The 14,304-nt window shown below is 52.6% G+C and overlaps 1 protein-coding gene across 1 annotated transcript; it reads right to left on the bottom strand.

Moving 5' to 3' along the window:
- Positions 1-428: 428 nt before the first annotated feature.
- On the bottom strand, positions 429-11,932 carry LOC112311262 (putative serpin A13). Its single transcript, XM_024567570.4, has 5 exons — positions 11,322-11,932; positions 8,803-9,402; positions 7,220-7,490; positions 6,623-6,743; positions 429-3,184 (listed from the first exon to the last, which is right to left on the bottom strand). Exons 2-5 carry the CDS (start codon positions 9,383-9,385, stop codon positions 2,975-2,977), a joined length of 1,185 nt encoding a protein of 394 aa, XP_024423338.2. The 5' UTR covers positions 9,386-9,402; positions 11,322-11,932; the 3' UTR covers positions 429-2,974.
- Positions 11,933-14,304: the final 2,372 nt, after the last annotated feature.

Genomic DNA, 14,304 nt, shown 5'->3' with positions numbered 1-14,304 from the left:
AAATTCATCCCTTGAGCCATGGCTGGTGTGGCTTGGTTGATTGGAGTGCCATCCCACACACCGAAAGGTTGTGGGTTCGATTCCCTGTGAAGGTGTATATGGGAGGCAACCAATCAATGTTTCTCTCACGTCAGTGTTTCTCTAATCTTTCTCTCCCTTCCTCTGTCTCTAAACACAAGGAAAAAAATGTCCTTGAGTAAAGATACAAAAGGTTTTTAAATTCATCCCTTGAAAGACAAGCCCTCAAATTGAAAGAACTGAAGATTCTGTATACAGCCATAGTTTTACATGCCTGAAAATCATCAAAACACCAAAGATGACTGAGTTTAGTTAGTCCTGCACATGTCTAGGGCCAGTCATGTTTGGATGAGAAACCAAATAGAGACGTGGATATGTCACAAATCTTCATAACTTTCCGCAGCATTTATCGTACTTGTCTTCATGTCAGCAAAATCACTGGCATCGTTGTAATAGATACCTCCATAGAGATCGGCTCTATTGACAGAAATCGTCTAAAGGAGGAGTCTTGCACATTTTTTGTAAACTGTGGTCAAACATTTCTGAGGACAAACTTACGTTTGCCTGGAATTTCGGTCCAGGTCACACCCCAGGGCTCCTCGGTTAACCCAAGGCACCTTGGTCCAGGGCCAGCCTTGGGGACCCTGCAGACCGCCCTCCACTCTGACCGGCTGCCTTCTGGATCCACTACTTGCTTCACTGACCTCACTTATTGTTGGCTGCTTGGTTGGTCCCCTTTTATTAAATTGAATGTGTTGTCAATATTAAAAAACGGAAATTTTTTTTACATAAAAACCCAGAATTTAGTTTCTCTCAGAACTTGAAAAGCCAGCAGCCCGTGGACACCTTTCTGCAAGGGCGAGGCTGGCAGGAGCTTAGGCAGAGGCTGTGTGGGAGGGTCTCTAATCACCAATCATCCCTTCTTCTAAACTAAGAGAACTCCCAATTTTGGGCGGGGCACATAGCCACCCTAGATAGAAATGACATTTCTCTACCTCTCTTGCAGCTATGTGTGCCATGTGACTAGATACTGACCAATAGGAGGAGAGCTGAAGAGATGTGTATAATTCGTGGGTTGTACCTTTAAAGGGAGCGAGTTTGCCCTCCGGTTTTCCTTGCCCCCTTCCCATTGGCTGGAAGGTGGAGACACGGGTTGGTAGTCTCCAAACATCCAGAAGACGACAACACCCTACGAATGGCAGGCCCCCAGTTTAGAAGAAGCCTGGTTGCCTGAGGACCGGATGGACTAGAGCTACCACACACACTGACACTTTCATGTCAGGGCAAAATGTAAATTTCTCTCTTCTAAGCCACTGTCACAGGCAGGCCGCCACTGGGCGCCCCTTTAGGTGAAGCCCCACTTTCCAGTTCACCACGGTCCCCACCACTCCTTATGTTTCTCCAACACCACGGTCAGCTGGTATGTGCTACTAAACTTGTGCTGTTAATTTTCCCTTGTCCCCGCGTACTCCCCAGCTGGCCTCAAAGGCATTTGAGTTTGGAATCCCCCTGACTGTCAACCCTCAAAAAACGAAATGTAAGAAGACACCCAGTTTCCAGTGCTTTGGGGCTGCTCACCATCTTTTTTAGGGGATACTCTCAGTGACTCTGGGGCTCCCCTTTCTGGGGAGGCCAACTTTACTGACTCATTGGTGCTTTGTCAGGCACCTTCTCACTTGAGAAGAGAAAAAAATTCAGTAAGTTTTATTTCTGGCAGTAAATGTGAAATGAAGGTTTAATGAGATCACATATCACAGCCCCCTAAGTGGCATTCAGCTGGCTCTTTGTGTCGCCTACAGTTCCCATAGCCACTCCTGGCAGCATCTTGAGAACTGGGGGAGGGATTTGGTCTCTGGTGAGTCTGGCCCCAAAACCTGTCACTCCCTTCTGTGCAGCTAGAGACACAGGGTGAACCAGGTGACAGTCTAGGTGTCAGTTGCAATGACTGACACGGAGCCTAGCCCCCACAGCATGCCTAGAATGGTCAAAAAAGCCTTTGCTTGGGGCACTTATTTCCCCCCAAAATGCTCATTAATAGGTGACCCTAAAGCAAGCTTTGTCAGCAGGCTTCAAAAGGTGTTGCGAAACCTGTGCTCAGCCACAAGGATGCATCTAAGGGCCAGGGTCACTCCCCTGTCCTGCTGATCACACCAACTTTACCCCTCCTTGGGTCATGGGGACAGAGCCTTTAGCACCTGCTGCTCCTGTGTGGTCACCTGACCAGCAGCCTCAGTATCCTGGGACCTTGTGGGGAACGCTGGACCTCAGACTCCAGCCCAGACCTACTAAACCAAAATCTGTTTCCCCCCAAGATGCCAGGGGATTTGTGCATGCAAGCACGTCAGAAACTCACTCAATTTAGCAAAGTGGATGAAAACGCAGAGTCCAGGGTTTGAAATAGACCACACCTGCACCCCAGCTATGGCACTAGCTGGCTGAGTGACCTTGAGCGTGTGCCTTAAGTTCTGAGTCTCCGCTAGAAGAAGGGAAAACTAGTATCAGGTGAAACCACATGAGGTTGCCCTTTTGTGTGGGTAAAAAAAAGGCCAAATATAATCAATTTCATGTGGTTCAACCTAGTGCTTATCTTGTTAGGTTGTTGTGGAAATTAATTTTAACATGAGATAAAATGCACAACGCACCTGCTGCGTAGCAGATGTTTGCTCAACGGCACCGCCTCGATCCCCCTCACTACCCTCGCCCCACAGGCCCCATGAAAACCACACAACAGAACCAGGGTGTACGTGCCGTCTCATTAAACGAGCTGCTGCAACAGAGGCCCCTGACATGTGGGCTGCAGGGAGCCTGTACAGGGGTGCCCACCATCATCGCCACTTTGCAATACTTCCCATTTCATTTCCAGATGAAGAGGGAACCCCGAATAGCCTGGTGATGCCCTCAGGGCCCCATGGAGACTTGGGTGCTGACTCTGCCCCCACCCTGCTCACCCTGTACATCACCCCAATGGGTTTACAATCTTCCCCAGGAAGAGCAGGCTTCCTGTTTCTGTGTGGAAGGTCAACACCAGGAAGGGGCGACTGAACTCAGAGTCTGGGGAGGGTGTGGGGTCAAGGTCAGGGTGGGGCCCTGGAGTGAGCTGGATGCTGGTGGCAGCAGCGGCCTCGGCGCCCTCCTCATCCACAGCCATCACAGCCTTGTGAGTGACCTGCGAGGAAAGTGCAGGCGTCGTCACCGGACCCCACAGGAGGGACCAACCAGACCTTGACTTTCGTACCATTTTTTTCTAGTCCTTCACTGAAGCCCACACTTAGCCATTCGTTCACTTACTGGCTCACCTATTCTTCTTTCACCCGTCGGATTTGGAACTTACTGTCACCAACGTGTTACGTATGTATTTGTTTGTTCGTTGTCACGCCTTCCCGTTTCCGCACTAGGTTTACTTGTCCTGTTCTCTGCTCTGTTCCTGAACTTCATCTGTGCCTGGGAGCTTCCCTCACTCTACCAACACATCACCTTCATCATCACCGCTGTCTGTGGAAGATCACCTCGCCTGAAGTCAGAGGACCTGGCTCTCCCTATCCGCTCAGACAGGGCCCAGGGCCCCCAGTTATCTGACAAAGACACAGGCTCAACAAAGTGGTGTGGCCTGTCTGAGGTCACACAGCCAGGACAGGACAAAGCCAGGGCTTGGACTTGGGTCTGTTTGACCTCAAAGCCCACACTTCCTCAATCACCATTGTCCCTTCTAGAATGTGTGTGACAAGGAGGCCACAGGGACCCAGGGCCATTCAAGAAAAAGATTGTAGGGACTTCCAGCCAAGATGGAGGGGTAGCCTCCTCACACAACCAAAAGAAGGACAACAACAAATTTAAAAACAAAAAACAACCAGAACTGCGAGAAAATCAAACTGTATGGAAGTCCAACAACCAAGGAGTTAAAGAAGAAACATTCACCCAGACCAGTAGGAGGTGCGGAGACGGGCAGCCGGGCAGAGAGGACTCCTGGCAAGGCAGCGCAGTGGCTGGAGGACAGGGGTGAGGAGGCGGCTGGAGGACCAGGTGGTCCCACATTTGCAAGCGGATAAACTTGGAGGAACAACTGGAAAGCGAGACAGACCCCACAACCCAGGGTTCCAGCTTGGGGAAATAAAGCCTCAAACCTCTGATTGAAAACACCTGTGGGGGTTGAGGCGGCAGCAGAAGAAACTCCCAGCCTCTCAGGAGAGTCCGTTGGAGAGACCCACAGGGTCCCATAACATACTCAAACCCACCCACTGCAAATCAGCACCAGAAGGGCCCAGTTTGCTTGTGGGTTGTGGGGGAAATGATTGAAAGCCAGCAGAGAGCAGAGCAAGCTGCATTGTTCCCTCTCGGACCGTCCCCCACATATAGCATCACAATGCAGCCACGTGGGTTGCCCCACCCTGGTGACCACCTAAGGCTCCACCCGTTATACATAACAGGTGTGCCGAGACAAAAAAAAAAATATGGCCCAAATGAAAGAACTCCAGAAAAAATACAACTAAGCAACAAAGAGATAGCCAACCTATCAGACGCACAGTTCAAAACACTGGTAACCAGGATGCTCCAGGAACTCACTGGGCATTTCAACAGCATAAAAAGAGCCAGGCATCAATGAAGGTTGCATTATGTGAAATGAAGAAAAACCTACAGGGAACCAACAGTGACGGGAAGGAAACCGGGACTCAAATCAACGGTATGGACCAGAAGGAAGACAGAAACATCCAACCAGAAAAGAATGAAGGAACAAGAGTTCAAAAAAATGAGGAGAGGCTTAGGAACCTCCAGGACATCTTGAAACATTCCAACATCCAAGTCACAAGGATGCCAGAAGGAGAAGAGGAAGAGCAAGAAATTGAAAACTTACTTGAAAAAATAATGAAGGAGAACTTCCCCAGTCTGGCAAAGGAAATAGACTTCCAGGAAGTCCAGGAAGCTCAGAGAGTCCCAAAGAAGCTGGACCCAAGGAGGAACACACCAAGGTACATCATCATTACATTAGCCAAGATTAAAGATAAGGAGAGAATCTTAAAAGCAGCAAGAGGAAAGGAGACAGTTACCTACAAAGGAGTTCCCTTAAGACTGTCAGCTGATTCTCAAAAGAAACCTTGCAGGCAAGGAGGGGTTGGAAAGAAGTATTTAAAGTCATGAAAGGCAAGGACCTACATCCAAGATTACTCTACCCAGCAAAGCTATCATTTAGAATGGAAGGGCAGATAAAGTGCTTCCCAGATAAGGTCAAGTTAAAGGAGTTCAGCATCACCAAGCCCTTATTTTATGAAATGTTAACGGGACTTATCTAAGGAAAAGAAGATCAAAAATATGAACAGTAAAATAACAACAAACTCACAGCCATTAACAACTGAACCTAAAAAACAAAATAAAACAAAACAAAAAACTAAGCAAACAGAACAAGAACAGAATCACAGAAATGGAGATCACGTGGAGGGTTATCAATGGGGGAGTGGGAGGAGGAAGGGAGGAAAAGTACAGAGAATAAGTAGCATAAATAGTAGGTAGAAAATAGACAGGGGGAGGTTAAGAATATTATAGGAAATGTAGAAGCCAAAGAACTTATATGTACGACCCATGGACATGAACTAAAAGAGGGGAATGCAGGTGGAAGGGGGTGTCCAGGGCAGAGGAGAATAAAGGGGGGAAAATGGGACAACTATAATAGCATAATCAATAAAATATATTTAAAAAATTTTTTTAAAAGGACAAGAAAAAAGAAAAAGAATGTAGGCCTTTGATGTCAAACGACTTAAGTTGGCTCAAGTGCTGGCTTGACACTACCTAGCAGTCGTGACCTGGGGCGGTTTTCTTAGCCCCCTCAGCCTCGGTTGCCCCATCTGTGAAATGGGAATGGCAGCACGCACCTCACCAATGTCCTGGGAGGTGCGGACACGGTGCCTGGCCCAGAGCAGGGCTCAGGGAGGCCCGGTGCAGGTGGTGTGGAGGTGAGGCTGGTGGTGCTGTGAGCCCCGTGCCCCGCTCCCCTCACTCTGACTTCCTCCCACTGTGGTTCTCCCCAGGGGCTCCCAGCCCTAAACACTGCCCTCTGTTCTCAGTACCTCAGCCGGGCTGACCTGTGCCCCTCCACAGATCTTTCTAAATCTTTCTAGAGCACAAGTATGGGCATGCGTAAAACCTCTGGGTCCATCCCTTTCGGCCTCAAGGTAGAGTTCCAGGTCCCCAGCGTGGCTTCCAGGCCCTCTAGGTCCTCTGCTCCGCCCAGATGAGGGACTCTCAGTTCCCAAGTCACCAGCCGTCTCCTCCCAGGCTGTCCCCATGTCCCCTCTCAGTCCCTGCTTAACACAGCTTGTCCAAGGTCCACGAGCGGGAATACCCTCCCGGGAGCCTTCTCTGTGCACCCATCCTTGCCTTCCCCTTCCTAGTCTGTCGCCCGAGGGTGGGAATGGGGACTTACTCCCGTGGGACCCCAATGTCTTGGGTGGTAGGTGTGCAATAATGTGGAATAAATGCAGAGAACACACAGTAACCTGCAAAGTTACAGAAACAGCAACACCCATGTGTAAGGAGGCACTGGACATCTTCTCCCAGCAGTGTCCTGAAGACGTGATGAGCCTGCCACCACCCCGGAACCTGATTCCCAGTTTACCCTGGAGATGTTCAGTCCAGGCTGCCCGGGGAGGCCTCCTCCCACTGTCTGTTGTGGGAAGAGCAGCTCCAGTCTGGAGGTGCTGGAAATGGAAAATTTGGGGAAATGGAAATCGAGTTCCCTGTGGAGAGATAGAATGGGTTTGCTGTTGAAACCCCGGAAGGGCGGAAGGGCCTCAGCAGGCTCCAGCCTCCGCCCTCAACCAGCAGCAGGCCTGAGGCCTCCTCACCCTCGTTCCCACCTCTGGTCTCTCTGCCCCTGGAGCCCCTCCTCTCAGAGAGAGAGACAAAGGGATTTCTAACGTGCATGCTTCCCTCACTGTTTAACCCTGCCTGTCACAGGGTCCCGCAGGTGGGCCCCAGAGCTGGGACTAGCTAGAACCAGCCCCCCGATTCCTGGTCCAGTGCCACCAACCAGGCCCCACCCCGACCCGTGCAGGGAGTGTCACCTTGGGGTGCCCTGGGGTGACAGTCCCCCAGCGGTGAGAGCACTCTGGGAGGTGACAGTATCCTGGGGTGACAGTGACTGAGGGCGCTGCATAGCGACTGAGCAAGGCAGCAGGGACCCGGCCCCCGGCCCCCGCCGTGAGTGGTCTACCTTGTCCTGAGCAAACTGTCCCACTTGATCAGGGTTTCAGGCAGCAGGGCGTCTTCCAGCGGGCCCAGCGCACCCCGCCTGGGGAAGACGAAGAAGGTGGTGGCGTCCCCGGCGTGGTCCATCTGCAGCACGGTGCACTGCAGCTCGGGGTCGTGGAGGAAGCGGTGGCGGGCCTTCTGCCGCATCATGGGCACCAGCACAGTCCTGTGCTCGTCCACAAAGAAGTCCTTCGGGCGGGTGGCCTGAGGGTCGAAGGGTCTCGCCCACCCAGCTGAGGGGAGAGAACTGAGAATGGTCTTGGGGGTCACCCATGTGACAGCCTGTGGGAGCGGGGAGTCCACAGTGTGGACGCCATGCCCGGCTCGTCCAGTATTACCTGTGTGACCCGGGGGACCGAACCCTGGGCCACCCTGAGCTTCTCTCTCGTGTGTAAAATGGGGATAAGTACTGTTGCAGTGATGCAATAGTATTGCGCTAGTGTAAACACTATTTCGCTGTCTGCTCACCTTGGTGTCTTTCACAGGTGGCGAGTTTTAAAGGGAAAGAATGTATCACGTGGTAGAAGCTGCTTTGAAAATGCGTGGGTCTGAAGGCGAGGCTCGCCCGGCTTGCAGGTCTAGGACAAGTCGCCTCACACCGAGCCTCAGCTTTCCCATCTCTCAAGTGGACACTAAAATGACCACCTTGTTGGGGTGAGAAGAGAATTCAATAAAAATTAAATCAATAGGCACAGTGACCGGCATGATAATAGGGACTTCACACTTCGATGGGGTGTGTGTGTGCGTGTGTGTGCAAACACGCTCACAGAAAACATACGGTAAGTACTCATAGGCGTGTATTTGAGGAATGCCTTAGGGGCTCAGGCAAATCACTTCTTCTTTTTAAAAACCTGTCTTCTCGCCTGTGAAGTGGGAACGTTAGTCTTAGCCTTACATGCTTCCTCCGTGAGAGGAGGTCAAGTGAGCTGGGAGTGTGAACACCCCCGGAGACCTGCAGAGCACCGCACAGTGTGAGGAGGACCGGATGCATCTGTGGAGTCAGGCATGTGCACTTACTGGCTGTTTTGGAAAAAAATAAAGGGTCTCCCTGCCTTGGGGTGCTCCCTGCTGTAACCTATGCCTTCCGGAACCTGCCGGAGGGAGGGCATTCAGTCTCCTTGATCGGGCTGCTTTCAGGGTTAGTCAAAGTGGGGATCAGGGCCTCCTGCAGCAGAATCATCTGAGGCGGGGAGGAAGAGGGCTGCTTCAAATGCAGGGTCTTGGGTTTACCCCTTAAATCGGAATCTTTTGGGGATCAGTGCAGGACACCTGCATTCTAAACAAGTTCTTTGGGGAGTACTTATACACACTAAAGTTGGAAGAAATCTTAAAAAAGAAACCACCTCAGTAAGCAGCATTAGAATGGGATAGGTGACTAGTTCCCTGTCACTGGAGGCATTCAAGCAGAAATGTCGAGGACTCGGTGGACCTCCTATATCGCAGTCAGCAGGGGAGGCTTTCTGGGTGCTGTAAGGAGCAGGGCTGCGGTAGGACTGGAGCCCAACCCCCAGAAGGAGATTCCATGTTGGACATACACCATCTTACCTCTGAGGAGCGCGTGATTCACGAGGACTGCTGTGGTTTCATTCCCGAGTTCCTCCATCCAGGCCCCAAGCTTCCCCTGGGTCTGCTTCTCCACATACTCCTGGATGCATTTCTCGGCCTCCCCCGGGTCCTGCCCGGCCCCGGGGCCCAGGCCATGGAAACTGCGCTGGCCCACAGTCAGGAGGAGTGGGGGGTCCCGCACAGAGAGCCGGAGCAGCAGGTCCTGGAAGGCCTCCTGGATCGCAGCCTCGGGCACCACGGTGAGGTTGAGCCCTAGACCCTCCAGGAGTTGGGCCCTGCTGGCTGCAGGGGCTCCGAGGAACAGTGTGGCCAAGGCTGAGGAGACACTCACTGGGGAGAAGAGGATGTTCTCTCCGGGGGAGTTCAAAGCCAGCTGTCTATAGAGGTTGAAGGCAAAGTCTATATTGCTCACCGAAAGCTTGTGGCAGGGCAGGGCCGGCCGCCAAGGGACGTCCCAGGGGTTGGCGTCGATGGGATCGGAATCTTCTTGGCCAACCAGGGCCAGACAATGGTCCACAGCCACCAGTGCAGGGACCAGCAGCCACCACCGAGGGGCCTGCATCCTCCGGAGTCTTTGGTCTGGAAGCAGGGACGTGGGAGGACAACAGCATTGACAACTGTAACCATACTCACTGACAGTCACACAGCATCCACCCCATGTCAGACCCCATGCAAATACTTCCCCGGGGTGTCCTCTCGCATCCTCACCACAGCCCAGAGGGGGAGGCACTGTGTTTCAGCCCTATTTGACAGGTAAGAAAACAGAGGCCTGGAAAAGTTAAGTGATTTGCCCAAGGTGGAACAATGGCGGGTGCTGGAGTGAGGACTTGGACCCCGAGCCTGCACGGGGGTGCAGTCACCAGGAGATAAGAGGAGCACCCAAGGAGACACCCTGTCTGAGCAGATGCACACATACCCTGCACACCTGCTGAGAGCACCCGGGCCCCAAAGCGCACACACAGGCTCTAGGTGTCCCCAGGGGCAGCGATCCTGCGTCATCACAGGTCTCTGGTGGACTGAACCTCCTCCAGCTGTCTCTGTGGCTCAGGAAGACACCCTCTGCTCTGGGTGGGGTGGTCCCTTCGTGTCCCCTCCCTCCCAACCCCCTACTTCCTGCTCACACACAGAGAAGGGGTCTCATTGGACACTCTCAGAGCCCCTCTTCCAGCTGACCCCCTTCAAATCCTGGCAGGATGATGCTAAGAACCCCCATGTCTCAGGGTTGTAGAACGTCGAAGCACTCATGCCCCAAGCTGACCCTGCCTAGGGCCGGGCACAGGCCAGGCCCCCGGAAGCAGGGGATGTTATTTCCCCGGGGAAGCTGAGCGCCCCCTGCCCCCCGCAGTGATTCTGACTCAGCAGACCCGCCGACCCTAGGGTTTATTTCAGCAAGGGCCTGATTTGACCTCGTTTGTCCACTCTGGGTTTGGGCAATTATTGACAGAATAAGTCATCACCACACTACCCCATCCTGCTTCTGAATTTTCCACATGACCTTGGGCAGTCCTGGACCTTTCTAAACTTTAGTTGGTCCATCTGTAAGAGGGGAGAAACAGCTGAAACTTGGCCTTGAGGAACACCTCATCGGTAAAAGGTTTGTTCCTTATTGTTTATTTATCGGCAGAGAACAGACAGGTCTCCATTTGTCCATTTGCCTGGTGATTTGCTTTGAAGAATATCTTGGCTTTGATGAAAAGTTTATGAAAAGTTCATTCCCTTATTCCATTTAACATTCATTCATTCATTCATTCATTCATTCACTGAACAAACATCGACTGTAAGTCTGTCGGGACTTGAGCTACATGCCGGGGATGCAGGACGGATGAGACACAGTTGCTCCCTCAGGGAACTCGGGTTCACTGGGGACAGGCACACAGAATTTATGCAGGGTACTATGTGAGCAGGTCCCCCAAACCACAGAGCCTTCAAGCTGAGAGGAGGTCAAGATTCAATTCGAGCCTTGTACAGACGAGAAAACTGAGGCCCAGAGAGAAGCTTGTTCACTCATGTGTTGACTCATTCAACAAGAATGAGGAAGACATGAGGGACTGGTGGCCTGGGCTCTGGCTGGAAGATGCTCACCAGACACTGGGAGGGACAGAAAGGCAGATTGCTGATTACAGCCCCCCAAACAACGGCAGTCAGGGAGGCTGCCTATGCAGGGTGAATGGGGAGCCTGCAGGAGGCAGAATGTTCCTGGAGGGCTCTCTGGAGGAGGCAGCCCCTGACCTGGAACTGGGAGATGGATCAGGAGAGAAGCAGGAAAGGGGGTGCAGCAGAGGGGAGTGCATGCTCCAGGTCACAGAGGCAGGGTGAGCCAGCACCGCTCCAGACTATTGTCTGCAGGTGCAGCTGTTGGAGCAGGGGGGGTGCAAGTAAGTGTACGTGTGTGCCCCTGTGTGTGTGTGCACATGTGACTTGGGATGAGGTACATTGGACAGGTTCACCAGGCTGGCTGGGGCCCCTGACTCCAGCCGCACCCACAGCCCCACACTCACCTGAAATCAAATGTTTTCTGTGAACCTTCAAAGGAGCTGGAGAGGTTCAGCAGGTCCGCACGGCCCTGGGCACAGACGTCTGTCCCTGCGGGGAAGACTGGGGACAGGCTGGACTTCCGGGACTCACTGACGGACTGTAGAGAGGCCGCCCTTGGCCCAAAGTCAGCGGTCAGCTCAGCCAACAGCGAGGAGAACAACTGCCCCTCCGTTGGCGTTGCGTGGAACCCGTGCACAGGGAAGAGCTCTGGAGCACGCGGGGAGGGCCGAGTCCTGGGGCTGAGCCTCAGTTCCACCCCTATTCGCAGCGTGAAGGTCTCCTGATTCTCGGATTGCTCTTTGCCCCCCTTCCCACTCAAGGTCACCATGAAGGTTAAATCCAGTGTTGCATGTGGACAGTCTGTAGATATGAGGAGAGGCTGAGTCCATTGGGGCCATGCCCCGGCCTCTCCGGTTTCATGCGGTCATCTGACCCGCACCTATGGACACCTACTTCCTGCCCAACACTGTGCTCCTCACAGAACACAGCCCAAGTCATAGTTCTTGCCTCCACGGACCGTGGGCTGTGATTCTCTAAAATGTGCTTTCTGTTCATTCTGGTTGCAGTGTTTTCCAAGTTGTCATGACCCGTTCTTCAGGAACGTCAATAGACCTCGCCACTTAATGCAGCGCAAACAACAAAGTCCGTATGTGCTCAGCAGCAAGAGAGCTTGCGAAACTTTCGCAGCTCAGACACAGTCTCTGTCCCGAGCTGGCTTGGTGGCAGGGAAGGTGCAAAGGTGGCCTGCAGACTGAGCACACCGACAGGGTTTCTGTGGGCTCCTGGGTATGAGCCAGACCTAGTTTTCTCCCAGGTTTGTTTAGTATTACGTTATTTTTGTTCTCCTCATCCGCTGCCTGGATATAAACACACACACACTTCTTGTGTCACTTCTCGTTTGGCGTCTTGGGATTTTCGACGCTTTCTCTTGATAGTCACTCAAGGGAGATAGAGCGCGGTCCCTTCATCCATCACTCCCTCGCTGCGGAGCGCCCAGCGCGCGCTGAAGGTGCAGTCAGCGCTGGGGAATAGGGCACAGCCCTGCTCTCAAGAGTTTTCTTTGTTTCAAATTTGGGTTACGGAAGAATCCAAACGACGCAGCAGGAGAGAGAATGCTGTGACGAACCTCACGTCTCATCAGCAGTTAACGGCAACGTGAGGACACCATCATTTTCTCCACCCATTCCCTTTCCCCTTTGGATTGTTTTAAAGCGAAGCTCCAACATTCCTCTATGAGGATTTGTAAACATCCTCGCCACGGCAGTATGTGTCACACATTCAAACGCCCATAATTCCCAATATCATCCAATTTCAAGTCATTGTTTCCCTAATTGATTTCTCTCTCTCTCTCTCTCTTTTTTTTTTACAGTTGGTTTGCTTGAATTAGGATCCAAACCAGGTCCACACGTGGCGTTTCGTTACTACACGTGTCGCCCTTTATCCACACGGATGTGTTCCAAGACCCCCAGTGGGTGCCTGAAACTGCGAAGGGTACTGCCCTCTGTGCTGTGTTTTCTCCATACATCCAGACACAGGATGGAGTTTAATTTGCAAATTAAACTAAGAGCTGAACCACGATGACCCAGAATAAAATGGAACGAGTATAACAATATACTCTAATAAAAGTTAGGTGAGTGTGGTCTCTCTCTCAAACCACCCTGCTGTCCTGTCCCTGCCCCTCCCCACTCCGGTGATGAGGTGGGACGCCAGGGCCCGTGCGAGGAGCAGCGTCTGCTATTGGAGATGTGACCATGAAGTCGCCGCTTGTCCTTTTCCTCCTTCACAAGTTCATGGGTAGAAGATCCGTTCTTACTATAGATCCCAGCAACGTCAGCGTATATATTTTCTCTTTCTTCTTAAGTTGAGAACTTTCACCTTTTCACCGAAAGGAAGGACTTGATGGATTCTCCTGGGCCTATCCACGTGGCCCGCGTCAGCATCCTTGCACTTGAGGGCCATTATGAGGTCAAATAAGGGGGACTGCAACACAGTTCCGTGACACTGTGAGCCACCGCTACACCCCACGGACCCGTTCATTCACTACCATACCCCGAAGTCCCATCCCCGTCCCCCTGGTTTCTGTCTTCCTGGTCCTGCAGTGGAGCCTTGCCCTTCTCTTCACACGCCATGAAACTCATTTTAGGGGACCTCCACCCCCTCACTGCTCACCTGCCCATCCGAGGGGGCCGAATCCCAATTGCCCCCTCCAGCCCAGATTTTTCTCTCCTGCACCCCTAAACAAACCCCGTGGCTGTCTCCTGGGAACCATAGGGTTTTGAGTGTGTCCACATCTGAATGTGTCACCTTCTCCTCCCAGCACACTGCCCCTCCTGGTGTCTTATCTCAGGGAGTGCTTCACCTCCACCAGGAGCCCAACCCAAATGCAGGTTTTTCCCCTTTCTTCCCCACCTCCACTCACAAGCCACACTGGTTCTCCTCAGGGCCTTCCGATGGTCCCCTCTCTCCCTCTCCAGCTGGGACCCACTCTTGCCTCAGTTCCTGCAACAGCGCCATGAATGCCCAGCCCACCTCCTGTCCCGGGCCCCGAATCACTTCCACACTAGCCAGAGTCATTTTTCTAGTGTGCAAATCTGCTCACATTGACTCTGTTTAAACTCTTTCAAAGCTGCCTGTGGCTCTAAGGGACCATACCAGAATGCTTTCTGAGCTGCGGGGCACTCAGCGGTACAGCAGCTCCCTCCTGGCTCCTTCCTCTCCTCAGCCCCACCATCCACATCCTTGCTCCGGAGCTGCCCAACTTTTGTTTTCTTGAAAATGCCTCCATCAGCCCTGGCTGGTGTGGCTCAGTGGATTGAGTGCCAGCCCGCAAACCAAAGGGCCGCTGGTTTGATTCCCAGTCAGGGCTCATGCCTGGGTTGTACCTGACAGTCCCCAGTAGGAGGGCACGTGAGAGGCAACCACACATTGATGTTCCTCTCCCTCTCT

The sequence above is a fragment of the Desmodus rotundus genome, chromosome 7 (genome assembly GCF_022682495.2).
Source record: "Desmodus rotundus isolate HL8 chromosome 7, HLdesRot8A.1, whole genome shotgun sequence".
NCBI lineage: Eukaryota > Metazoa > Chordata > Mammalia > Chiroptera > Phyllostomidae > Desmodus > Desmodus rotundus.
The sequence above is the reverse complement of the archived record's forward strand: the minus strand, read 5'-3'. Positions and strand labels throughout refer to the sequence as shown.